Here is a 26,983-nt window from a genome sequence, read left to right as displayed (position 1 = left end):
GGCAACTTGATTAAACGTTCGTTCCGCTGAACAATAACACAGAAAGACACGAGAGATCAGTTTACTCCGTTCTCAATCGTAATGAATAATATTTCACCATCCAGGGCAGGGGGAATAACAGACAGTTGTGCAATCATCTTTACAGTGCCCATCGGAATTGTAAACCGAGCGCTCCAAGCACACAGGTATGCAGACAGAGCTGAAATGGGTAGCATGTATCTGCAGACCCCGAGACTGCTTATTTAGGACCATCATTCTAAGCCCCTTGTTGTTTGCCACAGAACCGCCTTGTGCTCACCAAGTAGTGCCATTTTAGTGTGCAAGCAACTCATCTTTTAAACCCTAGCCTTACCATAACTGTTGGAACATTACACATGTCCTGGATAAATGCAGTCCCATAATTTAGGTCGTGAAGCTGCAGCCACAGGCTCTGCAGATTTGCAGTAGGAGTTAAATTGCACATTTTTTAACCCTGACATCAAGCCCCAAAGAGCTCTAGCATTTGTGACAGTCAAACTGCCTACAGAAGTCCAAAAGAGTCAGGTTCAAAACCCACAAACCCCACTCTTCCTGCTTTAGAGTAAGTATAAAATGTAGCCTACCTGTTGTTATCTTGGTCACTTAGCCTAGCACAACTCCATTATTGTAAGATATTAATAAATCAGTCCGAACTGACATCCCTGACTTAATAAGCAATACTGAAACAGAAGTGTTCCTTTTCAATCAGTGTTTCTCAACCTTTTTCGAGGTGCAACTCCTACCATTAATATTGTATGTGTTTGTGTACCTGTGTAGCTGCAGAACAGCCTGTGTGTGAATACCATGATGGCAAGGCCAGAGCCATTACTTGCAGTTGTGAAGCGGTTAAGTCTGAAACAAGCAGCTACCTCCAGTCTCTACAAATTCAGGCCAATAAGGAAGTGCTAAATACTGCAGTTCTTCAAGTGTCCTGAGACTGGCTCCAGAGGCACTGGAAGTCATACATTCTGCCATTCAAAAAAGCCAATTTTTACAGAAAAATAAAGATTACAGCCTGGTGTTAGAAAGGAAAGGTACTTTACTGATCCCCAGAGGGGTTATTCAATATTTTTCACTCATGCTATTTTTGGACATGCTACTGTCGTGTCTTAACAGCCCGTGATGTGCAGATGTAGAATGAACCTTGTGACACTGGCCAGCTTGAATAGTAATTCGATTTATTACAATCAAACAGCATCAGCATCAGTAACAAGCATCGCAACTGCTTGGAGGACGACCGAGCCAGATGAAGTCGCCTTGCCTCTGTCTTCACGTTCTGGCTTAAATACTATGAAGGTGTACTCAAATTAGAATGAGGGTGTCCTCCAAACATACACATATATGGACTCTTCAATGAAAGTTTCACGTTAGCTGCTATTTGACTCCATTTATGAAAACCTTGTTCTGAGTATTGACAGAGACGTCAGCTGTCACTGTCAATCATATATTTGCCTAGGTCAAAGGTGCTCTTTTTTTAGGCCCTCCCTAGAGACTTCTGGAGCCATTCTACTGTAACTCATTCTTGTGGACCCCTGAAATTATTTTAAACAACACAGACTAGCAACATATACTTAATCTTATGTGGTTGAATATCAGATACTTCACTACACATACAGTTTTTTTTGGTATATACATACAAATGCACACACATGCAGTGAACATGCTTGGGGAGAGATGTCAGAGTGAGGATACTGCCGTCAACCAGTGCACCCCGAGCAGTTGGGGGTTCGGTGCCTTGCTCAAGGGCACCTCGGCAGTGCCCAGGCAAGTGAACCAGCACCTCTCCAGCCACCAGTCCACTTGCCAAACTTCATCCATGCTGGGACTCCAGCCGGCGACCCTTAGGTTCCCAAGCCAAGTCCCTATGGACTGAGCTACTGCCGCCCCATTAAAGGCTGGGGCCATTACTTGCATTTGTGAAGCGGTGCCAGTATTATTTAAAACACTGCTTCAGAAACCAATGGATGAAGTCACTGAAGTACGTACATGTTTTATACAGTCTATGGTCCATCATTGTCCGACGACGCTGTGGTATGCCTCTAAGAATGGATGCCAACTTTTCGTTAATTGCAGTATAGCCAGCAGTTGGCATTCAATGACTTCCAGCGAAGATATATGTGAAAAGTGAAAAAGACCCAGTGTTTTTTCATCTGAGGTCTGACTCCTGACTGACCTGAGAATGTCCCAATATGTAGGCTACATTAGGCTACAATAGGGATGAGCGCTGCAAACCAAAATATTTTTCAATAGTCAGTTGTATCTATTCTGTGATTATTCATATCTACACCTGTGTTTCCAGCAACTGTTGCTGATGTTTTCTTCTTCTTTTGCTTTTTAATGCAGTTAGCATTCTTCTTCTGCTATGCAATGCGGTTGGCAAACTGTTTTAAGATGCCTGCAACTGGCGGGAATACCATATTACAACCAGGAACCAGCAAAAAATATGGACAAATTTATTTTTAAGAGGAGAGAATAATGTTCTGATTTGTGTAGAGTGAACAAGATCAAGCGCACTGTGGCTGTCTTTTGTAACAGTCTGATAATCAGTGAAAGAAGGCGGAGCAAACTACTTTGAAGCTGAGTTCTGAATTAAAAACAGATGCTTCACACTTTTCTTTCATTTTGGACAATCTGCTTCTCATGCACTTGCTTCTTCTTTTCTCTGTCCAGGACAATATGTTCCCCGATATAAAGCAGCAGGGAGAGGTAAATATTAATAAAATAAATAGCTAAGACATTATTTGGGGATTTTAGTTGGGCCAACTTCCCTATGGGGCGCCGTTTGTAAAGTTGTTCACACCGAAAATAACAGCAACATTTCTCGACATTTAGCTCCAAAAGCTCATAAAAATGTAGAGTGAATTTTTAAAAGTCACTTTTTTGTATCACATTTAGAGGAATATTTGTATTCTTCTTCACATTATTTTTATTGTGAAAGATATATTATGTTAAAATCATTGTTAAATCCAAATGCTAAATCTAAATCTAAATGTTAAATATAAATCTAAATGTTAAATATACATATTAAATATATATATATATATATATATATATATATATAAATGTTAAATGTTAACAAAATACACCAAAATAAAAGCTTCATAGAGAGATACAGGCCTCCAAAACTGCCTTTGAAACATTTACAGCGGGCAGTCCGGCTATAACCCGTAGGAGTCAGTACTAACTGACTATGGTAAGGATATCTGTATCGCTTTATGAAGCTCTTATTTCGATACTAACGGCGCCCAATACAAATTCAGATTGCCGCCTAGCAGAAGTACCAAAATAAAAGCTTCATAAAGCAATACAGATATCCCAATCATAGTCTGTCAGTATGACTCCTACGGGTTATAGATGGACTGCCTGCGGTAAAAATGCTGGATAGGCAGTTTTGGAGGCCAGTAAGAGATTTCAAAAAGCTCAGACGGAACTGACCCAGTCTATGGTACGGACAAGCTAAGTTGCTATTGCTAAGTCTGTATCGCTTCATGAGTCTTTTATTTTGGTATTTCCGCTAGGCGACAGTGTTTGTTGAATTTGCATATCAGCTAAATATTTTAGATTGCAGAGCTACATTTAACATTTGGATTTATATTTAATATTTCATATTTATATTTAACATTTAGATTTATATTTAATATTTATGTTTATATTTAGCATCTATATTTAACATTTATATATTTAACATTTAGATTTATATTTAATATTTATGTTTATATTTAGCATTTATATTTAACATTTATATATTTAACATTTAGATTTATATTTTAACATTTATGTTCATATTTAATTATCATATTAATATTCACTATTTATATTTAACATTTATATTCAATATATATATATTTACATTAAGCAATTATAATTAACAGCTATATTTATATTTAATATTTTCGATTTATATTTAACATTTAGATTCAGCATTTGTATTTAACAACGATTTTAACTTCATATATTTTTCACAACAAAATTAAATGTGAAGAAGATCACAAATATTCCTCTAAATGTGATTAAAAAGAAGTGACGTTATGACGTTTTGGAGCTAAATGTGGCGAAATGTTGCTTTTGGTGTGCACAACTTTACAAACGGCGCCCCATACTCCCACATCCACCCTTTGCTGCCGCCCCTGGTCGGACATAAATTCCTGCTGCTATTACGTTCACGTTTTCAGCTCTGATGTTGTTTTATTTACTCTTAATTCAATTATTTAAGCGATGTTACGCGGTGTGAGCTCACGGTCCAAGTTGCTGAAATGTCCACTGAGGTTATAAGTGGACTTCCTGGCTGTAGTCACCCAGCTGCCCCAGCTTCTTGTGGGGGAATCTATTTTATACAGTCTATGGGGGGAATCAGGGGGTAGCTGGCAAGCGGTGAGACAACAGCTAGGCGATACAACCAACTCCCGTTAGTTATATTCTGATAATAAGACGCACCTGTCGGGACAGTAATAATCAGTCATGTATTGCCGATAGATATCATGTCGAATCAGTGCCAGCTTGCTTTCCCGATCCAACAACAGCAGCCTAATCTCAGCGCTGGTCCTTTCCCTGAAAGTGTTGTGGTACCTGTTAATGTTCCTCTTCAGATTAAAAGGAATGTAATAACAGACGATTACACCCTGACGAGGCAGGTGCTCGGGATGGGGATAAATGGCAGAGTGTTGGAAATATTCAACAAAGAGAGTGGGGAAAAGTTTGCAGTTAAGGTAAACACAATATATTTATGTAACAGATCACTGTGTTTTTTTAATTTTACTCTTACTGTGCTCGTTTTTTAAAAGATTGTATTTTTTGTTTCAGTCTGTTTCATAAGTGACAAAGCAGGGAGATATGCTATCTGATCTGGGTTTGGATGTTTGGTACTTGTATGGGTCAAAAGATGGTAACAAACTGCGGGTCTGTCTGTGCCAATGTGGTTTGACTTAGACATATTTAACAAACCATTATATCCACAAATTATAACCCTACACTGGTCTGTGGAATATGGTCACAGTGGTTTTTATTTTCTCTGCACTGATTTTATGCCAGTTTTCCACTTTTCTTTTTCTTCTCCTCCTCCCTCCTCCCTCCTCTCACCATTTCTTCCTAAATAGCTTAAATGCAGCAGAGCAGCTTTAAATTTTTTTTTAACTGTATCATATTTACCTGGTAGGTTTCAGTTCCAAGGTGATTAGAAGGAAAACTCCATGAGACTGGAATAGATCATGTTTGAGCTTATGATACCCTGCATTTAAGATGCAATGTGGATATGATCATGCATGATACATGTATACACGTTCCTGGGGCCTTCCCAGCTTGTAATTTTTTGTTCTAAAAACGTTCTGTTAGTGTTACAGAGTATGTTACTGTCTCGTTTTTTTGCAGGAAGTTTTCTTTGTGATCACAGAACATTCTCTATAAACATTGATCAAATGTTTGGTGAAAACCTTCATAAAATGTTACAACAGTGCTTGAATATTATGCCCTAATGTTCTTGAAACATTCTCTAAAACTCTAAAAACATTCAATAATCAGTGACCCAAAGCATGTTATCAAAATATCCTTTGAATGTTAAAGATAAAACATTCTGTCTTTGTTCTAATGAAATATCACCAGAATATTCGTAAAAGATTTAGTGATTTGAGGCATCAGAAACATCCTTAAAAAAAACCTTTTTACATGATGCTTTGAGAATGTTGCTTCTTTGTTATTAAGTAACATTATGGGAACATTTTATAGAAAAAATTATATAATCTTTTACCGAAAGAATATTATCAAAACATCTTCTGAACGTTAAAGACAAAATGTTCTTCTTTCATTAATAGTTAAGAAAAGAACATTATTTGAATAGATAAACTTCCTTAAGATGTTCTTTGAATGTTACACTCAAAACATTGTCTTTTACCTAAATATTATCAAAACATCATCTGAATGTTAAAGACAAAATGTTCTTCTTTCATTAATAGTTAACAAAAAAGAACATTATTTAAATAGATAAACATCCTTAAGATGTTCTTTGAATGTTACACTCAAAACCTTGTCTGTGACCTAAAGAATATTATCAAAATAGCATCTGAATGTTAAAGACAAAATGTTCTTCTTTCATTAATAGTTAACAAAAAGGAACATTATTTAAATAGATAAACATCCTTAAGATGTTCTTTGAATATTACACTCAAAACCTTGTCTGTGACCTAAAGAATATTATCAAAATAGCATCTGAATGTTAAAGACAAAATGTTCTTCTTTCATTAATAGTTAAGAAAAGAACATTATTTGAATAGATAAACTTCCTTAAGATGTTCTTTGAATGTTACACTCAAAACATTGTCTTTTACCTAAATATTATCAAAACATCATCTGAATGTTAAAGACAAAATGTTCTTCTTTCATTAATAGTTAACAAAAAAGAACATTATTTAAATAGATAAACATCCTTAAGATGTTCTTTGAATGTTACACTCAAAACCTTGTCTGTGACCTAAAGAATATTATCAAAATAGCATCTGAATGTTAAAGACAAAATGTTCTTCTTTCATTAATAGTTAACAAAAAGGAACATTATTTAAATAAATAAACATCCTTAAGATGTTCTTTGAATATTACACTCAAAACCTTGTCTTGAAACATAATCTAAACTAATAGGGAGCCAATGTGGCGGGAACATGCCCTTCTAGCTGGGTTTTTTGCTCCACTTACTTGTTATCTACATTTCCTTGGTCTGGGAAGTTTTTATTTTTTTTGGAGTCAACATGATCAGAGTCTGGGTGTTGATGAAAAACAATCCTCTTACGTTGAGGTTGTCTGTCTTTTGTTACATTCTCAGAATCAGACAAGAGTGCCAAAAAGACTGAGCCAAGATATTTCAAGCTGCGCTCCTGTAGTTGAAAGTCAACAGATGCTTCTCTTATCTTTGTTTTTTAGAATAAAATATGTTTTCCCTTTTAAAAAGTCTCTGTTTCAGCCAGTAGGGAGAGATCAATAATTATACTAGCCCAGAGCATTCCTCTGGGATCAATTTGTCACTCAAAGGCGTGTGTTGTGCACATCCAACAACAGAGTACCTGCATCTGAAGTGAAAGGCACTATTTAGAGTTAGAAATGGACTCTGCTGAAGTTCAAGAGGTGATGTCACTGGAGGCATCAGAGTTGAGTTAGAGATTTTTCGACTCAGAGTCCTGTAATTTTCTGGCATTTTTTTCACAACTAGCTGCATTGTCAGAGGCTAATTTCTGTTCCAGTCTGTAAATTATATATCGTCCAGTGGCTCTGACCTCTGGCATGCCATGTTGTCTTGAAACAGAGAGGGGAACATGCCTGTGTCTAAAAGTAGCTTCATGCAGAGGCCTGAGATGACTGAGAGATTATGACATGTGGTTGGGTACAGCAGGGGTTCCCAAAGTGTGGGTCGGGACACCTGGGGGGGGTTGTGAGACACAAATGGGGGGTTGTGAGATGTCTTCCAGAATGTTTTGGGTTTTTTTTATGATCTAAAAGTAGTACATTTTACCCATTATTGTCAAAAATATCAACAAAAACAGTAGCTAAACTTGAAATATAACCATAAAAATAGAAAATGTAATGAGTTTTCTGCCTTTCTTTTTGCCAGATGACTCATCAGTTTAGGGTTAGTGAACAGTTAATTATCAAAAGCATCAGTAGCAGTAGGTTAATTCATAACGGCACAGGAAACACACATGCTCATATGGGTAGGCTATTTTTCTGCAGACACACACATTAAATCACTTTGAGGGACAGTGGGTCTTTGGCACCTATATTTTGGGGGTAGTGGGCTGAAAAGATTGGGAACTCCAAGGGTACAGGACAAGGTGTCATGCAGATAGTACATGTGCTGCTTTAATAAGTCACTGAAAGTGTTTTGAGATTGGAAAATACTGGAATAACATACTCAAAGGCACCCTTTTATTGACCTTACGTTTGTTTACAAAAGCATGTCGTGCCCTTGACACAGAGGTAGCTGGTTCAACTCCTGGCATTTCCCCTTTGCTGCATGTTTTGTCTGACTCCCTACACTCCCCACATTTCTCTCTTTAGCTTTCCTGTCCAATAAAGGCAAAAATGCTTGAAACAAATAACTTACAAAAGTAAGAATGTAATCGTTGGGTTGTCCTCAGGGTTTATCAGCAGAGCCACATCTGCAGCTTCATGTTCTTTTGATGAGGAACAAGATGCACCTATTTAATTATCAGTGCAAAGGTTTATGGTCCCTTTCTTTAACAGTTTACCTGGAAAGTATTGACCCAGTTTGATCTGAAGTGAGGAGAAGAGGAGAGAATAACATGAAAACATCCAGCTATGAACGCTTCTCTACTCTGACTCTTTGAACATCAGTAAAACCGTCATCCTTCACTGGCACCACATAGATCTCCAATAAGTCCTAATGACTTGTCTGCTGATATCTCTGAGGTCTTGTGAAACGTGCTTCTAGGAAACGGGAGACCTTTTTATGAAGATGTATCGTCCGTGAGAAAGATTCATCAAGTCAGGGAAGTAGTTGCCTCCAACATATCTTTGCCTGAGCCGAAGAATGTATTGACGTTCTTGAAGGTGCTTCAAATATATGTAGAGATTTTCACAGAGGAATGCAACTGGAATTCCAAACATGTAATTATTTGTTCCCGTGATATAAGACCATTAAACTGTAGGAAGAGTATTCAGCTTGTTCTACAGACAAAATGATTGATCCTTGATCTGCAGTAACATGTTGTAGACGGATTCATGAAACAGAAATATACATTGGATACGCTTTAGATTTTAGAACATGACTGATATCCATGCCAGAAGCAACATTCAACAGTATTATACTATATATCACAAGTAAGGGATAATGTGTGGTTAGCAAGTTGTTATGGGAAAAAGAATCCCTTCAGGGTGGTCATGACAGAAGAAGACCCGATGCCAAGCGGAGGGGTCTTGACCACCCTGAAGGTGGTTCTTTTTCCCATAACAACCTGCTAACCATACATTATCCCTTACTTATGATATACCATGTCCAAATCCTTACCATTTCCCACACAGGCATTAGAATAGTTGCTCTTCAATTTTCTGTGAATCAAGTGTTTCACTGACTGAGTGTGAGGAAACCGTTGTCAAGACATGGTTCTAAGTCAGGGTCCAATGATGGTAACAATTAGACAATTAAAATGAAGCAAAAGTAAAAGTAACCCAATAACCTATGTCTACTGTATACTGCCACAATTCAATCTGACATGCGGTCCCTCTCTCTGACTTGTTTATTTCTCTGCTTTATGTGTCTCAGATGCTTCAGGATTGTCCAGAATCCAGACGGGAGGTGGAGCTCCATTGGCGGGTGTCACTCTGCCCCCACATTGTACCCATCATAGATGTTTATGAGAACCTCTACCAGAGCAAGAAATGTCTCCTTATCATTATGGAGTGGTGGGTTCAACCGTATGACCCAGACACACACACATAAACACACACACACACACACACACACACACACACACTCACACACACACACACACACACACACACACACACACACACACACACACACACACTCACAATCAGAGTTGATCATGTATGTGTGGTCTTAAAAATTGATAGCATGTGTTGAGAAAAAGTTCTGTCCCTTTCCTGTTCATCCTAAAATGGCCCCTGGGAGTTGTGTCTCATGTTAGTTGCTTTGTGGGTTGGTGGAGCCTGCCTTGTTTTTAATATATACCAATTGACAAGAGAAGTTTCCAGAACACTTCAGGACCAAAAGTTATAAAAGAAGGCAGAGTCTGTTTTGTCTAAACATAATAGAGCATAATTGGGCAAGCATGTGCTGCTCTTTCTTTGAACAGGTACGCTTAGCAGACAGCTAGCATCAGGTCCTTGAAATAAAAATTCAGGAAGTCTACGTAAAACTTTGGAAAGAATAAAATATGGCACTGCAGATTTTACAGACTAAAAAGTTGATATCAATTAGGTATTAAAAAAGGAGTATGAATTTAAACGAGACTTGTTAGAGGAGCTAGCAACTAAGCTAATTTAACACTAACACAGGAACCGACTTTTCAAAAAACAAGGGTGAGTGACAAATCTTTCAAGAGTTTTGAGAACCTAGGGAAACCATGCCAGAAAAACTGAAAGCGTAAGGGGAAACTACATCAGGAGGTACAAAATATAAAAACATAAATTCAATATATTCTGACACAACTCGTCATCCTTAATGCAACACAGAGGCTCCAGAGGCAGAGCCATCCCGTGTCTACACAGCAACATCACATGTTACCAAATGTAAGAAAAATGTTTTCCCAGCTGGACATGATAGAATTAATGTAATGTCATAATTAGATAACCCAAACCATGAACTATAAAAGTGAATAACGATGGTAAAGTATTCAGTATTTAGTGTGCCAAGTGTGTCATGCTGCAGGGTATTGTAAATGTGATTAAGAGTGTTTTATTTTAATCCAAAGACGTGATTAGGATGTTTTATGTGATAGCAGGTAGAAAGTAAATGCTGAGCAAGTGTCGTTAGTCATATAGTATTTTCTCGTGATAATGTATCGGTGTTCTTCTGCCAACTGTTCTGTTTTTCTTTCCAGCATGGATGGAGGTGAACTATTCAGCCATATCCAAGACAGAGGGTATAACGCATTTACAGAAAGAGGTAATGTCATTTGACTCCAGAGGAAACTCCAGATTCTGCTCACTTTTGTTTTCTGGCGGTAGAAGCAAATGTTGTTTCACTTAGAGTGCAGCCAGTAAACAACAGTATATTGTTTTAATGAAGAAGTCAGGGAACAATGGGCCTCTCATCAAATCAAAAACAGGAAATAGATCTCTTTTCACATCTCCTCAAAAGTGGGAATTAGTTGCTCAAAAAATGAGAAAACCCATTATTTTTATGATTTATTTTATTCAAACGGCAAATGTTCTTATACCTTTTATTCATTACATTTAAAGTGAAATATTCAAGCATTTTTTTGTTTTAATTGGATGATTATAGCTTAATTTTAGAAATCAGTTATTTGATCCCATTGATGCTTTGGTAGTGGCCTTTAGCTTGTCTGTATCTTTTAGGGTTGTAACAAAATCAAAATCTAATGATAGGGTAAAACTTTGATAACAAGGATATGATATTTGATATGTTTAGCTGAAGTATGGCCGTGCTGGGAATTTATACTTTGGCTCCAGTGTGTATACTAACCCTCTGAATCTTTGTTGTGAACCGCAGGATATATTCAGCAATACATCTTGTAAACTCTTGCCACAAAGTATTCCTTTTGAGTCTTTTGGCTTAATTCCTTGGAACTGCTGTAATCTCATCCGTTTGATGATTTTCCAATTGGCTTTTCTTTGTATTCCCCAACATGAAGGTCTTGGGATCTGTTAGTGTCTGCATATACTTTTATTTGTCTGTCATCTTTTCTCCTTCTTACTTCTTGACACGGGAAACTCAAAAGCTGGCACACACCAGACTTAAGTATCCATAATTTCAAAACCATCTTTCTGTTCTCCTGTGCCACTTACGCTAGTGTCCTCCATTTTTGCTGTCCGTAGAAAGCAGAGTGCAAAGGATCATACTGTTTGAACAGTGATTTGATCACAATCCAAATGCAATATTCTCATATATTGTGATATAAATTAGAATAGAAAAACGCTTGAAACATTTGGGTTTATGTGCAATGTATATTGGCAATATTAAATATTGACAATCATGGAAACTGATGATGGGAAATATTTGACGATTTTAAATTATTTTTGTATGCACCTGTAAGTATTTCTATGTTTGGTCTATTGGACCATAAAAAAATAAAAATAAATACAAAAACATAATATTTCATCTGCTCTTTTTTGTTTGAATGTTGACATGCTGATCTCACATCTTCACCTCCTTTTCTATCAGAGGCCTCTGACATCATGAAAAGTATCGGAGAAGCTATTCATTTCTGTCATTCCATCAACATTGCTCACAGAGACATCAAGGTAATATATCAATGAATGTGTGAGTCAAAACTTGCATCAGTGCAATGCAGCGTATGAAAATATGAAATTTGCTATTGTACCCTCATGCTTTTTTATGTATTAAATGCCCCATGTATATATAAAAGCTCATATTTGTGGTTAAGTAGCTAGATGAGGGGAAAACAACTTCTGATCACAAGTACATGAAATTGTTTGCATATGTACAACGAGGAAACACTGACTGACAGTTGAGGTTGTCCAACTGGAAAGCTCCCAAAGGCAACAATCAGTCAGATCCATGAAACAACTCTAGAAGTGTTTTCATTTTCTGTATCTTGATTTTGTAACCAAGCCATACTTACTTTTTTTCTGGTATGAAAGTACAAAAATTGCAAAAGAACAACATCCCAAAATGTTGATGGTAACATGATAGGACATTGTCTGTATCTAATTCCCCCAAATCCCTCCACCAATGCCATTGATTATCATGTGAAGTTTTGTAGGCATTTGAGTAAACATAAATCACACTGATGGTCTAATTCCGACATGCGTAATCCCAGATGAGTGAAGTCACCAGATGAGATATTAAAGATTATTAATATGACATACTGTACTTGCCTGGAGTTGTGCAAGAAGCCATGCGGGAAAAGATTAGGGAATAACATGCAACAAAGGTCCCTGCACAGATTATACTGCAGAATGAGAGAAGTGGGTGTAGAGTGGTATGCATGCAGCTTCTGTACTTGTAATCTAATCTTCCTGACTTTCTGAATAGACTTGTGCATGGTTTGTGTAGTATTTTCAGATTTTAATGATCTCTGTACTATGAAAATGTGTATTTGTTACTAGAGATCTAAGACAAACACAAAGGGAAAAGTAATTATGCTTTTATTAGGGTGTGCTTTTGCTTTGTATTTGTGATTTGTATTTCTAATCCATTGCTTTTCTTGCGCTATTAACCAGATATTTAAACATTTGATAACTGTTGCCATGTTTGTCTTTCAGCCAGAGAACCTGCTGTACACCTCCAAAAGACAAGATGCTGTGCTCAAGCTGACCGATTTTGGGTTTGCCAAAGAAATCACCACGATAAACTCATTAGAAACACCATGTTTCACCCCATACTATGTCGGTAAGACTACACAACTTGTGATCTTGTATATCTATACCTATACCTGGTTGAAGATAACTAAACTATTTGTATACATCTGCAAAAGTGACAGATTTAGGGAAGACTTCACTAAGGTCATGGAATTGACATTTTGATCAATTTTTTAAGTTTGATCTTAACAACACTATAAGCACGGCAGTGCAGGTACCACTATCTTTCAGCTGACTCTAAATATTTCATTCTAACTCTCCAGGGCTGTGTGAACCAGTGTTGGCAAATGAGGTGTTTAGTGAAATGAGGCTAATTTGCATAGAAAAAGGCCTGTTTTGCTCTAAATTAATGCTAAATGGCTCATTCATATGTACTGAAACAACACTGAAGCACAGAGACACAATTTGCTCACCAGAATAGATTGTGGTGCATTCATCCCTTGCATGTGCGTTGTGAATATAACAATGTCTTTTTGGCTCATTTGCACATAATTAGTGGGCACAAAAGCCATGCAACAATCTTGTAAATCAAACCCTCGTTGTTTTCTGGGAGGTCAGAATGATCTCAGTATCACATATTTATGAGCCTCTATGCAATTTCTATTGAATTATGTTTTCCGGTTACCCTTTATTCTCTCTGTCTATCTGAGCATGCACACACATGTCCCATTCTTGAGAACACAATGTCTTTGAACTTCTTTGAGGCGTTGGAGAAAAGGCTGTGCACATTGTAATTTGTTGGCCAAAGATCCAGGTCGCTGTAATCACTCAACAATTATTTTTCAGGCTACAGCTCAATAATTTTGTCCATTTATTATTTCACAATGTCACACAGACCTCTAATGTGATGAAATACCTAAATCGTTTTATATCCCAATGATCACTGTGACACTGTCCTGTTAAGGACAAAAGTTTCCTGGGAGATACTTTTTCAGTCTTTTAAATGAAATATTTCCTGAGTCTCTAGAATTTGAAAGACAGTGTCTGCAAATGAGGCACAAAAAGTCAGTTTGGTCCCTGGGATTCATTGATTAGATTTGGGAGATCAAAGGTCAAATTCACTGTGACACAAAAAACAGGATAGGATCCCAGTGTGTCAGTTCCCTCAGCAGTCTAAGCCTATAGCAGCATAACTATGAGCTGGTCCAAATCTGAGCCAGCTCTAACTATAAGCTTATCATCCACATCAGTATCTGCCAGTGTTTGCCCTGATGACAGACATCGGCCCATCTGTAAAGAAAGTGCTGTGCATGGATGTCAGTTGCTGATGTTTATCTGTTTTGTTGCATTGATTTAATGGTGTCAACTAGTATACTGTATGTAACTCTTGATTCAGGGTAGAGGGTTGTTATAAGGCGGAATAAGTCACCTGTCGGACTTAACTCTAAACTCTGATCTGTTTTTCATGGTCAAACACGAAAGAAAATGTCGACAGGGAGGGAGAACAACGCTGTCAGTGAGAAAGATCAGTGACATGTAATTTGCAAGACATATTCCAGAGACATTTCAAGAGGGACTTGATGAATTATATGAACTTTCACAGCTTATTTGAAAAGCATGCAAAGAATTACAGAATAGTAATGCAAAAAAACATCTGTGGAAATCAGTATTTTAATCAGTATTGGCCTTGGGTTTCCCAATCCAATCATAGTCTCCATTCTGGCCGCAGGTGCAATGTCATTCTGCTAAGAACACTCATTTATTTAAAATGCAACTTCCTTGGTCAACAGAAGCCATAAACCACAGGGTTGTAAATCAGGTTAATACATGACGCAACATCTTCAGCTCTGACGACTAACTGCTGGGTTTTCTTGGTGAACACAGATGTGAACTTTTTACTTTTGCTTTCATGAACGTCACACTGACTTCAGGGGATTCCTGTGAGATTAGTTCTCTTGATCTCAGTATTAGTTATATATCTGCAATGCCATCCCTGTTACTACTCTCTGTCATCCCACTCAATGCAAGTCTGCTCGACAAAAACCTGACTTTTGAAGGACCTGCTCCATTCTTTTCTATCAGTACTCTGCCTGAGGGGATTGAGCAGTAGATAATGACAGACAGTCTCCTTACCGAGTGTTAAAATTGATGTAGTTTATGAGGTTACATCTTGTGAACAACTTAGAAAAACACTAACCAGCTCCTTCAATGATCTGTTTTTTTTAAAGGCAGTCTTCTGTCTTTTATGTAGAATGACCACAGGCATGAAATGTGAAACAGTAGCCATTCCTACATTTTAAACTTCAATCATTTCTCTTGACACTGTGGTAGCTCCAGAAGTTCTTGGTCCAGAGAAGTACGACAAATCCTGTGACATGTGGTCTCTGGGTGTCATTATGTACATCCTGTAAGTCAAACAGTGTCATGTGTTTGCAGTCTTTCTTAATTACTGTTGTTTCTTAACACATAATCCATCTTGTCATCGAGCATTCCTTGTGTCTTAAAAATAGACTGTGTGGATATCCTCCCTTTTTCTCAAACCATGGCCTGGCAATATCTCCAGGAATGAAAAGGCGAATTCGAAATGGTCAATTTAAGTTCCCAGATCCAGAGTGGGCGGATGTTTCTGAGGAAGGTGAGAGGGTGTCTGACATTGAAGTAGATGGTTTGTGACACATCCTGCACATGCCCATCTCTCTCTCTCCCTCTGTCTCCCCCTCTCCCTCTCTCTCTCTCTCTCTCTCTCTCTCTCTGTCTCCCTCTCTGTCTCTCCCTCTCTCTCTCTCTCTCTCTCTCTCTCTCTCCCGTTCAATTCAGAATTAATTTCAAGATCCTTCTAACCACATACAAAGCTCTGCATGGTCTCGCCCCCAGTTACATCTCCCAACATCATCCCTTATTCCACCCCTCGTCCAGCTAATCTCTGCCTTCTTCCCATCCCCTGCTCTAACTTTAAAACAAAAGGTGACATTGCTTTTTCCTTCTATGCCCCCTCCCTCTGGAATTTGCTCCCTCAAGCCATCAGGTCTGCTGAGTCTGGTTGACAGCTTTAAGAAACAACTCAAAACATATTTTTTTACACAGGCCTTCAAAGAACCTCCCATCTAACCTCTACAGTTGTCTGTCTATTGCTTTGTTTGACTGATCATTTCTGCATATGTATTTTGTTTATATCTTGCTTGTTTTTATTGTTTTAAGCCTGTGAAGCACTTTATAACCGAGCGTTTTAAAAGTGCTATATAAATACATTTTTACTTACTTACTTACTTACTTACTTACTTACTCTCTTACTCTCTCTCTCTCTCTCTCTCTCTCTCTCTCTCTCTCTCTCTCTCTCACTCTCTCTCTCTCTCTCTCTCTCTCTCTCTCTCTCTCTTACTCTCTCTCTCTCTCTCTCTCTCTCTCTCTCTCTCTCTCTCTCTCTCTCTGTCTCTCTCTTTCATAATGAAATTCAGGTACTTATATGACTGTCAAATATTTTCTCATGATTGTTTCTCACCCATTAAATGATAATAATAGTGATGATGATTCCTATTTTAGCAAAACAGCTTATCTGCCACTTACTGGAAACGGAGCCCACGCAGAGAATGAGCATCACCAAGTTCAAAAATCATCCCTGGATTAATGTAAGAATCTGCTTCAGGCTTTAATCTAATTGATAGTTTTTAAAAGATGTTTGTGAGATTTGGTAAACGCTAATCACAGTCTTCTCACTGTTTTAGCTGTCAGTCGAGATCCCACAGACGCCTCTTCACACCAGCCGTGTGCTGCATGAGGAACAAGATGTCTGGGAGCAAGTCAAGGTTAGTGTTCAAGATGCTTATATGAATCCTTCCTTGCTATCTGATTTATATTTATGCATTGAAAAATGTATTTATTTCATGTTTTTGTAAACCTGTCTGTGTTGCCTTTATATTGATTTAGAAAATATGTGAAAACTGTGAAAACTGCTTGTATCTTGGTTATGTTTTGTTGAAGGGATACTGTGTCCCTTTTATTAGGATGAAATGACAAATGCCCTGCAAACAATGAGAGTGGACTACCATCAAATTCAAATCAAAACTATTGAGGCTTCAACCAATCCTCTTCTCCTGAAGAGAAGAAAGAAAACCAAAAACTCAGCCATGCAACATCCAGGCTAGTCAAGCAAGGAGGTAATCCGCTTTTCACAAACACACACTCACACATACACACATGTGCATAAAAGGTAGAGCCTGAGGGACACTGGGCCTCGTTCACCAACCTTAAAGCTAGGGTTGGTCGTCACGGAAAACTAGCATGAATTTGAATGTAGCATTTCCTCAGGACTCCGTCTAACCCCACCCCCCCTCCAAAACGACACCCTCGCTCACAAGCACAAGCGCTGCTGATTCGCGACCATATGATGGTGACTGATTCAAAACCGGTCCTCAGCACATTGTTTGTGTTTTGCACTATGTCAGCTCATGTCTCACTCAGCGGTAAGAAAACACCAAAACATTATCATAGTGAAAGTTAAAAACACAAACAAACATGAAATGCACACGCAGGAGGCGGGCAGAACGGCAGGACAAGATTTGAGTGGTTTCATAATTTGGCTCCTGATGGCAGGAATTGGTTGGTGTTTTCCAAGGTTTACTCTGGCTGTAGATAACACCTTTTGTCGCTCTTTTTTAAGAACACATTATGTATAGATTGCCATCGGGACAGAAAGATCATTTTAACCAGTATAAGAAACGTGTATCTAAATCTGACTACCAACCCCAGCTTTAAGAAGAAATTTTAATTCTGATAGATTCTGATGTTGTCCAGAGTTTTCTTATCTGAAATTTGTTATTGGCTAAAAGCCAAATCAGAGAACACTCAGGAGCTTTCTTACGCACATTTGAGTGCTGATGGTCTAAAACGATTGAATAGGGTGTTTTCCTTCATTTATCACCTTTATATCATTAAAATATCTTTATAAATACAAGATTTAAATGATGTCAACTTTCATTTCAATCATGAGGTGCCTTCTTTGAACAAGTGATATAATGAAATGTATCTGTTTGCATTAACTACTGGTGCTGCAGAATATAAGACATCAGGCTGTTGTTTGACTTCCAGCAGCACTACCTAGATGTCAGAAATACTAAAGTACTTTTTTACTCAGAGATTTAATTTTCACATTCCTGATGTCTCTCTTCTCTTTTGAATCCTGTGTGATTTTAGAGCTCTGCAGTCTCATGCTGTTATATGGCCATTGGAAGCACATTTTTCTGTTTTATTTAGAAAAACTTTCACGAACCTCAAACTTCAGAGACAATATGTTTCATAGTTTAAGAAAACAGGTGCAAACAATTTTGCTTTTGAAGAACAGGTTCATGAGACTTCTCTTAAAAACTTTGGTAAAAACAAAATTAAGAAGAATCTTAGAAGAATGTTGATGTTGGTGAATGAGGCTCATTGTGCCTAGTTATATGGTTTCAAAATAAAACATTTATTGTTTTTTTTTTTATTTTTTAGCAGTTTTCATTTTTTTTCCATCAACCTCAGATCTTTTTATTTAAAAACGAAATGCTTTTGGTATTTTGCAGTATGCTTTTAGGGCTTTGGACGGTTCTTATGCCTGGAAAATATTCAGTGTACGCTCTAAGGCTTTTTCCTAGATCTACTGTTTGTTTTATTAAAAAACAGGATTTATTATCCTAATGTAAATGTCTGAGAGTCATGCTAGTGAGCTTTGTTGGCGTCAGCTGACTGATGGTTCTTGTTTGCTCTGTGTCGCCTGATCTGTTTTCTGAGGTTTTTCAGTCTGAAAACTGTTTAAAAAGCCTCTTGCCTTTAGGATATTGTTCAGAAAGTTTGCCAGCACCATTTATGTTGGTTAACTATTTGACCATTGCCAGCAACCACAATATATTTTGTGTATGCTAATATGATGTCACAGGGGGTTCTCCTTACCGCTAAATGGTGTTTTCTTGACACATTGTGGTAGTGCAGCAACTGCTCCAACTTGCCATGTTGAGCAATGTTCATACTTGCAATACCTGTGAGACGTTTGATAATTGCCTATGATTGTGGAAACTGTGATGCTTCCTGCACTCCTTGTGCTATAGTTAGTGCTTGTTCTTGTTCTGTTATGTTCAGAGTGGAAACTTTAAGATCAGTAAACTTTCAACCTTGAAATAGGAAACTTTCAGATTAGGGACTGATAAGACATACAGCTGAAATTGTTGCTCATCATCATCATTTCTCTGTTTGCTTTATGTCCTGGATTAAACATCTTGATGTATCTGTTGTTGAGCGTCATTTTTGGTCAGTTCGCTTTTCTCCATTAGCATAAAGTCACAAATGTCCTTCAGTTTTGATCGTTTTTGTTTCCAATGTATTACGGATATTTTTAGCGTGATGTTAACACAAATCATTTTTGCAGTAAAACAATATGCCATGGAAAGTGGCTGCAACAGAATTTAATGAAGATATATAAATTTACGTTTTCAATTCATGGGGGATATTGGGTTGCAAACATCCTTAAATAAAAGCTGAGTATAATGCATCTTGAAACAGTTGTATTTTTAGCATGCACAGAGCTTTATAGCCTATTATAAAACCTCAAAAGGTTGGGACACTTTGTAAAATATTGATCAAATTAGTTACTGATGGTTAGCAAATCATTAACACCTTTTTATTGATTTGAAAATACTGTGAAGACAACTTTAAACTGAAAACTTCGGTGTTTAATGGAAAAAAAAACCTTGCTTATTTTAAATTTGATACCAGAAACACATTTCAAAGGAGTTGGAACAGGGACAATGAAACTCTGAAAAAAGCTGTGTAATGCTGAAAAAATAAATGGGGGGGGGAACTCCCAACAAATTCATTACTAGCATAACTTGGTATAAAAGGCACATTCCAGAGAGGCCGAATTTGGGGATTTCATCATCTGCAGTTCATAATATCATTAAAAGAGCTGGAGAGTCTGGAGAAAAACAAATTTCAGACCATGATCTTTGGTCCCTTCATTGGCACAGCATAAAAAACATACATCACTCTTGAGTGGAAATAACTGCATGGGCTCAAAATTACTTCCAGAATCCCCTGTCTGTGATCACAGTTTGTCACTGTATCTACAAGTGCGGTTTAAATTTGTACCATGCAAAGAGGATGAGTAAAATTTTGACATTCTTTTTGGAAATCATGAATGCCACATCCTCCACTCTCAAGAGGAAAGGGGACCACCCGGCTTGTTATCAGCACACAGTTCTAGAACCAAAATCTCTGATGGTTTGATAAGTGCCCTTTGCATGGGTAGTGTGCACATCTGGGAAGGAATGATTAATGCTGAACAATAGATACAGGTTTTGGAGGAACATATGCTGCCATCCAGACAGTGGCTTTTTCAGCAAGACAGTGCCAAACCACATTCTGCTCATATTACACCAGATTCACTCTATAGCAGAGAATCTAGTTGTTAAACTTGCCTGCCTGCAGTCCTGACTTGTCACCCACTGCAAACATTTCGCGCATAATGACAAAAAATATGACAAAGGAGTAGGGTTGCAAAAGTCCGGGAATTTTCAAAGTTGGAAACTTTTCATGGCAATTAACAGGAATTTGTGGGAATAAACCAGGAATTTACTCAATTGAAGGTTGGCTCTTAATAAGGAACTTGATATAGTTGGGGAAAATATATTTTAGCATAATCCTGACTAAAACAAACCAGATTTCATGCAGGTACAGTTGAATATCTATGCTATTTATCAATCACATGCACATGGCACACTGCTTACTGCAGGGCTATTGAGACCTCGCCCCCTACATGCACTGTGCATTCCTCCATCACATGCACAGATGATTTCTAGAATCCTGCAGAGGCTAGGCTTGAGAAGCTTGTGGGAAGATGCTTTTTTACTTGCATGTTGAATGGGACTTTGTTGGAGGGAAAGCAGCTCTTTTCATTTAACATTTCGAATGGGACTTTGTTGGGATTGCATTTTTGTTAAATTTTGAATGAGTTGGGTCGGGGGGATGAGTAACATTTAACTCTACATTCATTTTTTTGTTCTCCACACTTGATAAAGTTCTACTTAAAAATAAATCTGTTTTAATTGCATTATTTTGGATGGATGTCTGCTTATAACAAAACAAATATTTATGCTTGGATATGATACCTTTCCATTAAATTACCCTCAAATCCCAGTTAATTCCCATGATTCCCATAATGCCCATGGAAAGTTTCCAATTTGGAATATTTCCAAAATTCCCCAGCTTAACTTCCCATGGAAATGTACAGGAAATGTTCCAGCCCTTTACAACCCTACAAAGGAGACCCCAACACTCTTGAGTAGCTGAAATCCTGCATCAAGCAAGAAAGGTACAACATTTCCATTTCAAAACACCAGAAATGTGGTCTCATTTGTTCCCAAACTTCTACAGAGTGATGTTAAAAGAAGGTGATGTTATGCAATGGTAAACATGCCCCTGTCCAAACTTATTTGGATATGTTACTGGCATTACATTTTAAATGACTATATCTTTTTCATTGAAAAAAATCTCAAATTATGTTTTTGCACTATTTTTGAATTAATATGGTGTTTAAGTGGTTTGCAAACCATCAAATTATATCTTATTAACATTTTACACAGCATTCCAACTTTTTAATTGGGGTGGTAGGCAATTTATCCCTTTGGCAGTGGCAGCACAGACAGAAAACAGACATATTAAAAACTAAATAAAAATATAAGACCAAAATAGCGTGAATGTCCCACAGATGTGATGGAATTAATTCAATAGTTTGTCTAGAAATATCTAGAAAGATGATTCATGTGCTCATAGTGCTGTTCTCTAAAAAGCAGCTCCTGGAATAACTGTATGTAACTGCTGCCAGAACTAAATTGTCTTAATGATCTTAAGTACCTGTGTCATCCTATCAATGTGATGCAGCCCCACACTTGAAAATCAACACTCTGTGATCTTTTCATTTTTCAACGATTTCCCAAGCAGGAAATTAAACTCCAACATGTTATAAATTAAGATGTTGTTTTTATTGAGATATTGCAACCTTGTGTGTAGTTCAGTCAGATCCGCGATGAATGAAGATGATTATGACTCTACCTTTTGGCACAGCAACTGTTTTTGTTCAACATGACACTCTAATTACACAATGTTTTCAGCCAATGCATCCTATTTTGATTCAAACGATATGTTGCAAACAGAAACAAGCTGTCTAGCCAGATAAAAAGATTCTTGTTTATTATATGGGGGGATCTGGTTTGATCTGGTCTTGTTTGAGTATAAATAAATGATCTTTGGGACCTTTTGTTTTCTACAAACTGTTTACAGTTAATCCTAGTAGTACAGTTTGAACAGAATGATAGACGTGTCATTATTTTGGGGGATAACAAAGTTTCACTGTTACATTTTTGATCTTTTTTTTGCAGAAGAGATTTTAAACAAAGACATTTGTGTTGTGACTGATAATCTGCCAAGTCCTTTGTGCAAATGAGTCCCATGTGTTTATCCTCAGGTCCCCTCTTCCCTCAGATTTGATGTAATTGCTGATTAGGGTCCATTACCTTCTGAACTACTTCCATTTTCAAATCAGCACGTTGTCCTTCATTTCCTCAAAGGGGCCGATAAGCAGACTAAGGAGTTAAAACACAATCCCTAAAATCTGCCTACAATTTTCCTGCTCCGATGGAGCACATGAATAAGGGGGCCTTTTTAGGGGGAATCATGATGGTGCTTTGAATGCAGGCGCCAGCTCAAACATATGTTAACTTTCTCCACGGTCTGAAAACTGTAATTTACAAACGTAGGTAACTGAGCAGACGGGAGCTGAGAAAGACAGCAAAAATGCTTTAAGAGGAGGACTTGGGACAAATAACAGGGTCTGTCAGGGCTACTACATGTTGAAACATTGAGTGTATAATGGACAAGCGCATGCTGCAACTTCAGAGTTACATTTTTAACTTTAATGAAGCTGCATTTTTTTTATTTGAGAAACCCAACCATCACTTAGTGTCTAATAAAGTTCATTAAACATTCTATACCATGACCCCCCACCTTCTTTCCAACTTCTACAACACTTAAAAAGCAAGCAAGGCCTCAAGTGGCTGTGCTAATGATAAGGCATGACACAGTAAGGGAAAACAAGGTTGTTAAAAAACAGATGGCTGCACCAGTCCACAGATGGGATTGATATTGACATGGCTGGAGGTGATGTGCTATATTGTAGGTTCTACAAGCAAGTGGTAAGATGTATGTGCTCTAATGAGCCTGGGTGGCGGGGGCTGCAGCTGTGTTGGAAGTTGGTTATTTACTCTCTATACCAACAAAATATTCCTCCAGTCTGAGGGAGACACAGGCGAGGTGAGCAGGGGAGGAGGCGTCGTCTCTAATCTACCAAACGGTAGGTACACTGTAGCTACTGTGTTTTTAAAGCGTGCAGCAGCGAGAGCTAGATCCAATTTGAACAGAGTGAGAGTTAGTCATAGCTTTGCAAAATGAGTGATTTTCAGATTTGTTAATGATGTCATTTCTTCAATTTTACTTAAATATTACTTCTCTTTTTCTTTCTTCTTGGTTTCCAACAGTGATCATGCAGAGAGTGGTTACCCTCCTCATAATTGGATTAGTGGAGCTGGTTGTTAGCCAGCATTACAGCCAGTTCCGGTGGCTGTCCCGGCTGAGAGGGCGGCGGCGAAATGCTGGCTGGCAGGCCGAGGATGTGGACTGCCCCCTGGAGTGCGACTGCCCGTCTGCCTACCCTACAGCTATGTACTGTCACGGCCGTAACCTTCAGCATGTCCCCTATGTCCCCTCACAAATTAAGTACGCCTACCTGCAGCATAACCAGATCACAAGCATCCAGGAAGGAGTGTTTGACAACGCTACTAATTTAGTTTGGATTGTACTGTTCAACAACCAGCTCAACTCAGACAAGATCGGCAAGAATGTATTCAGCAAGCTCAAGAACCTGGACCAGCTCTACTTGGATCACAATGAGCTCACACGTGTGCCCCCAAACCTGCCAAAGGCTATCACAACCCTGAGACTGGGTCACAACAAGATTGCAAAAATCGTCCCTAACTCCTTCGAGGGGATGACCAACCTCACCACACTGCAACTCCTGGCTAATGCAATAGAGGACGTTGGAGGTGTGTTCAAGGGGCTGAAATCTCTGACCATGCTGGATTTGAGGAAAAACAAGCTAACGAAAATCCCTGAAAACCTCCCTGAGAGGCTGCAGCAGCTCTACTTGGAGTTCAACAACATCGAAAGTGTGCCTGCAGGATTTCTCACCATGTATCCCAAACTGCACTTTGTCCGGTTGGCTCACAACAAGCTGACAGATAAAGGACTTCCCTCCAATGTCTTTAACATCAGCACGCTAGTTGAGCTTGACCTCTCTTTCAATAAACTGGAGAAAATCCCTGTTGTCAGTAGGAACCTGGAAAACCTGTATTTACATGCCAATAAGATCAAAGGTACGAATACTTTTCTGTTTTACATTTGCAGTGTTGATTCGGCACATTAAAATTATTTCAAAGTCTCATTGGAAATATAAAAGTAATGCAAACAATGCCACTCAAAAGTTGTATAAAATAATTTAAATTATATTTATTTGTATTAAACCAGTATGCAGCAAGGATTCACTGTGCTGTGCTCATACAGTAGAGTGAATTTAATTCCTCCCTGAGTCACCTTTATGAATAGTTTTTCCTCCCTCAAATTAAATGCCCCCCAGTGATTTTTAAAGTACAGTAAAATAAAGATCAGAAATGTACATATTGTTTCTAGCTCCTGTGTTTTCACAACACAGTTTATTCAACTTTATTCAACATCAACAATCTACAAGCTACATAAAAGTCCATGTTTTTTTTTTCGTCCTCTCTCTGATGTAAAGTTGGATGTGTTGCTCTTTTAGCCACGCCCACGTGTACCACACATCACTGTGGGCGTGGAGGCGGAGGATTCTTAAACCACTAGATGTCTCCAAAGGCAATGTGTAGTAAATTTGATGTCCATATTGAGACAAAGGGGTTTTCCAAAAACGCTTTCCAATTTGGAAGTCCAATACAAACTTAATGTAACCAATAAAACCCAATAAAAAAAACACTGTAAAATAAGAAACAAAGAAAACTCCAGACAATAATTAAACACAGGGGGAACATTTTTAGGTTATATTATCTCTCAGTGGCTTCTTGAGTAGCTGTTGAAAGAAATGAGAGAATGGTCCACAGCCTTTTGTTAGAGGCTTACTTAATGTCCCTGGAGGAGTCTACAGCAGCTCTGACCTCTCTTCACATTTCCCTGTCTACTGTCTTTCAGAGTTCTCACTGAAGAGTTTCTGCAGGACCATCGATGTGAGAAGCTTCTCCAAGCTGAGAATGCTGCGCTTGGATGCCAACAACATCAGTGCCAGAGACATTCCAGCCGAAGCCGCCTACTGTTTGCGGCGTGTTGCTTTCATTGATGTGTAGCGCTTCCTGTTTTCTTGCATGTGTAATGCATCCCAAGTCATCCACAGCGCTCCTGCTTCATCCGTAGCACAACTGTATAACCTCTTGTTATCTGTGACTTCGTTTGACTGATATTGATGACAATCCTCACCATGGAAATCTTTTTTTTCAGTTAATGTGTTTTTAAGCTTTTAAGAGGGCCGTTTTTTGATATTCCAAATGATTAAACAGTTCCAGTGTTAGTCAACGGGAAATACCACAGTTGTATAATCACGTATCCAGATGTCGTATGCATCATAGAAAGTAGTTAGAAGAGGCCACATGACTGGCTGCCCTTCAACATACTAATTAGAATATCAGCTCCAGCCTTCTGGTAAAATAATACCCCTAAGTATAAATATACAGGTGACAGCAATTTAATGACTGTGCTATGTCAGAAGCCATACTTTAACCTGTTGAAAACCGCAAACCAATGGTGTGAGATTCAGTTTGGATCTTTGCCTCCACCGTGTGGCACTGGGGGATAAAACAGCAGATAAACAACAGAGCCTCACTGAAATATCTAATGAGGGATTATCATAACAAATTTATTCATGTTTCTTTTTTTTTTTAGTTTAGAATACTTAAACATTTAAACTTCTTTGACCTTGTGTTTGTGCATACATCAGATAAAAACATGTATTCCCCCTCTTTTGAACCTGTGAATTATCCAAAGATAATGTTTTTAGCTTTATGACTATGTTTTATAACTATTATCTAATGTTTTAGATTTTTTCTATTTAATCCTTCTTTTTATTTACCAATCTGTTATGCCTATGTTTCTCAGCCTATGTGTATTGTTTTAATTATCAAACATACAAACCTGCTTTTTAACAGTTGAAGCTAGTATACAGATGTTCCAATGTTTAAATTAAAACAAACCTAATGCAGCTTTTTACACTCAATCTGAAAGCTGTAACTGATATTGGTAGGCAAGTCAGTATTTTTTTTAAGGAATCCATCATTTTGTATCAATAACCATATTAAAAATATTCCACAGTTATTTGTCCGCTTGAAGGCTGAACATCTTCTCTTTCCTCAATTTGAAGGTAAAAGAGGCCAGCAGAGTGAAAAAGGGCGGCAGTTCTCTCGACAGTTCTAACTGGTCTCAGGCAGTTCCCACATATTTATTGTTGAAGACAACTTGCCTTTTCATCTTCCACAGCTGCCTTTAATCCTGTGCAGAAGGGCACTAAATTGAATTACAGGAATACTTTCCTTATTTTGTAATGGAGCAACATTTGGGATGAGAATGGATTACTGCCAACGCCACAGTAGTTTACACACTGATAAGCAGTAGCCTGTGAAATTAAGGTTGTTATAGATTATGTTAAATTGCAGCCTGCACATGGTTCTCCAGAGGCTGTGAGGTAGGGCTGTTTTTTTCTTCCCTCCCTTGCTTCCTACACAGACTCGTCAAAAACAAAATAGTAGCCAACACATATGTATATGATCACATGTGGGAAACTTTTGACTAGATTTACTGACGTGCTCTTCAGCAAAACACACAACAAGGTGCAGGGAATTGTTCTCAAACT

At 38.0% G+C, this 26,983-nt stretch overlaps 1 protein-coding gene across 4 annotated transcripts; it reads left to right on the top strand.

Moving 5' to 3' along the window:
* The first annotated feature begins 4,293 nt into the window (after positions 1–4,293).
* Positions 4,294–26,127, top strand: LOC117821837 (MAP kinase-activated protein kinase 2-like). Of its 4 annotated transcripts, XM_034696354.1 has the most exons (11): positions 4,294–4,724; positions 9,278–9,417; positions 10,578–10,642; positions 11,882–11,961; positions 12,946–13,072; positions 15,313–15,388; positions 15,492–15,616; positions 16,522–16,607; positions 16,704–16,784; positions 16,983–17,135; positions 18,172–19,234. In XM_034696354.1, the coding sequence occupies exons 1-10, from the start codon at positions 4,497–4,499 to the stop codon at positions 17,121–17,123; spliced, it is 1,149 nt and encodes a 382-aa protein (XP_034552245.1). In that variant the 5' UTR covers positions 4,294–4,496; the 3' UTR covers positions 17,124–17,135; positions 18,172–19,234. The 4 variants fall into 4 exon arrangements, with proteins under 4 accessions (XP_034552245.1, XP_034552248.1, XP_034552247.1 ...); XM_034696357.1 differs by lacking the exon at positions 15,313–15,388 and having other exon boundaries at positions 15,545–15,616; XM_034696356.1 differs by lacking the exons at positions 4,294–4,724; positions 9,278–9,417; positions 10,578–10,642; ... (5 more) ...; positions 16,704–16,784; positions 18,172–19,234 and adding exons at positions 23,538–24,431; positions 25,276–26,127 and having other exon boundaries at positions 17,027–17,135.
* Positions 26,128–26,983: the final 856 nt, after the last annotated feature.

The sequence above is a fragment of the Notolabrus celidotus genome, chromosome 11 (genome assembly GCF_009762535.1).
Source record: "Notolabrus celidotus isolate fNotCel1 chromosome 11, fNotCel1.pri, whole genome shotgun sequence".
Lineage (NCBI taxonomy): Eukaryota > Metazoa > Chordata > Actinopteri > Labriformes > Labridae > Notolabrus > Notolabrus celidotus.
The sequence above is the reverse complement of the archived record's forward strand: the minus strand, read 5'-3'. Positions and strand labels throughout refer to the sequence as shown.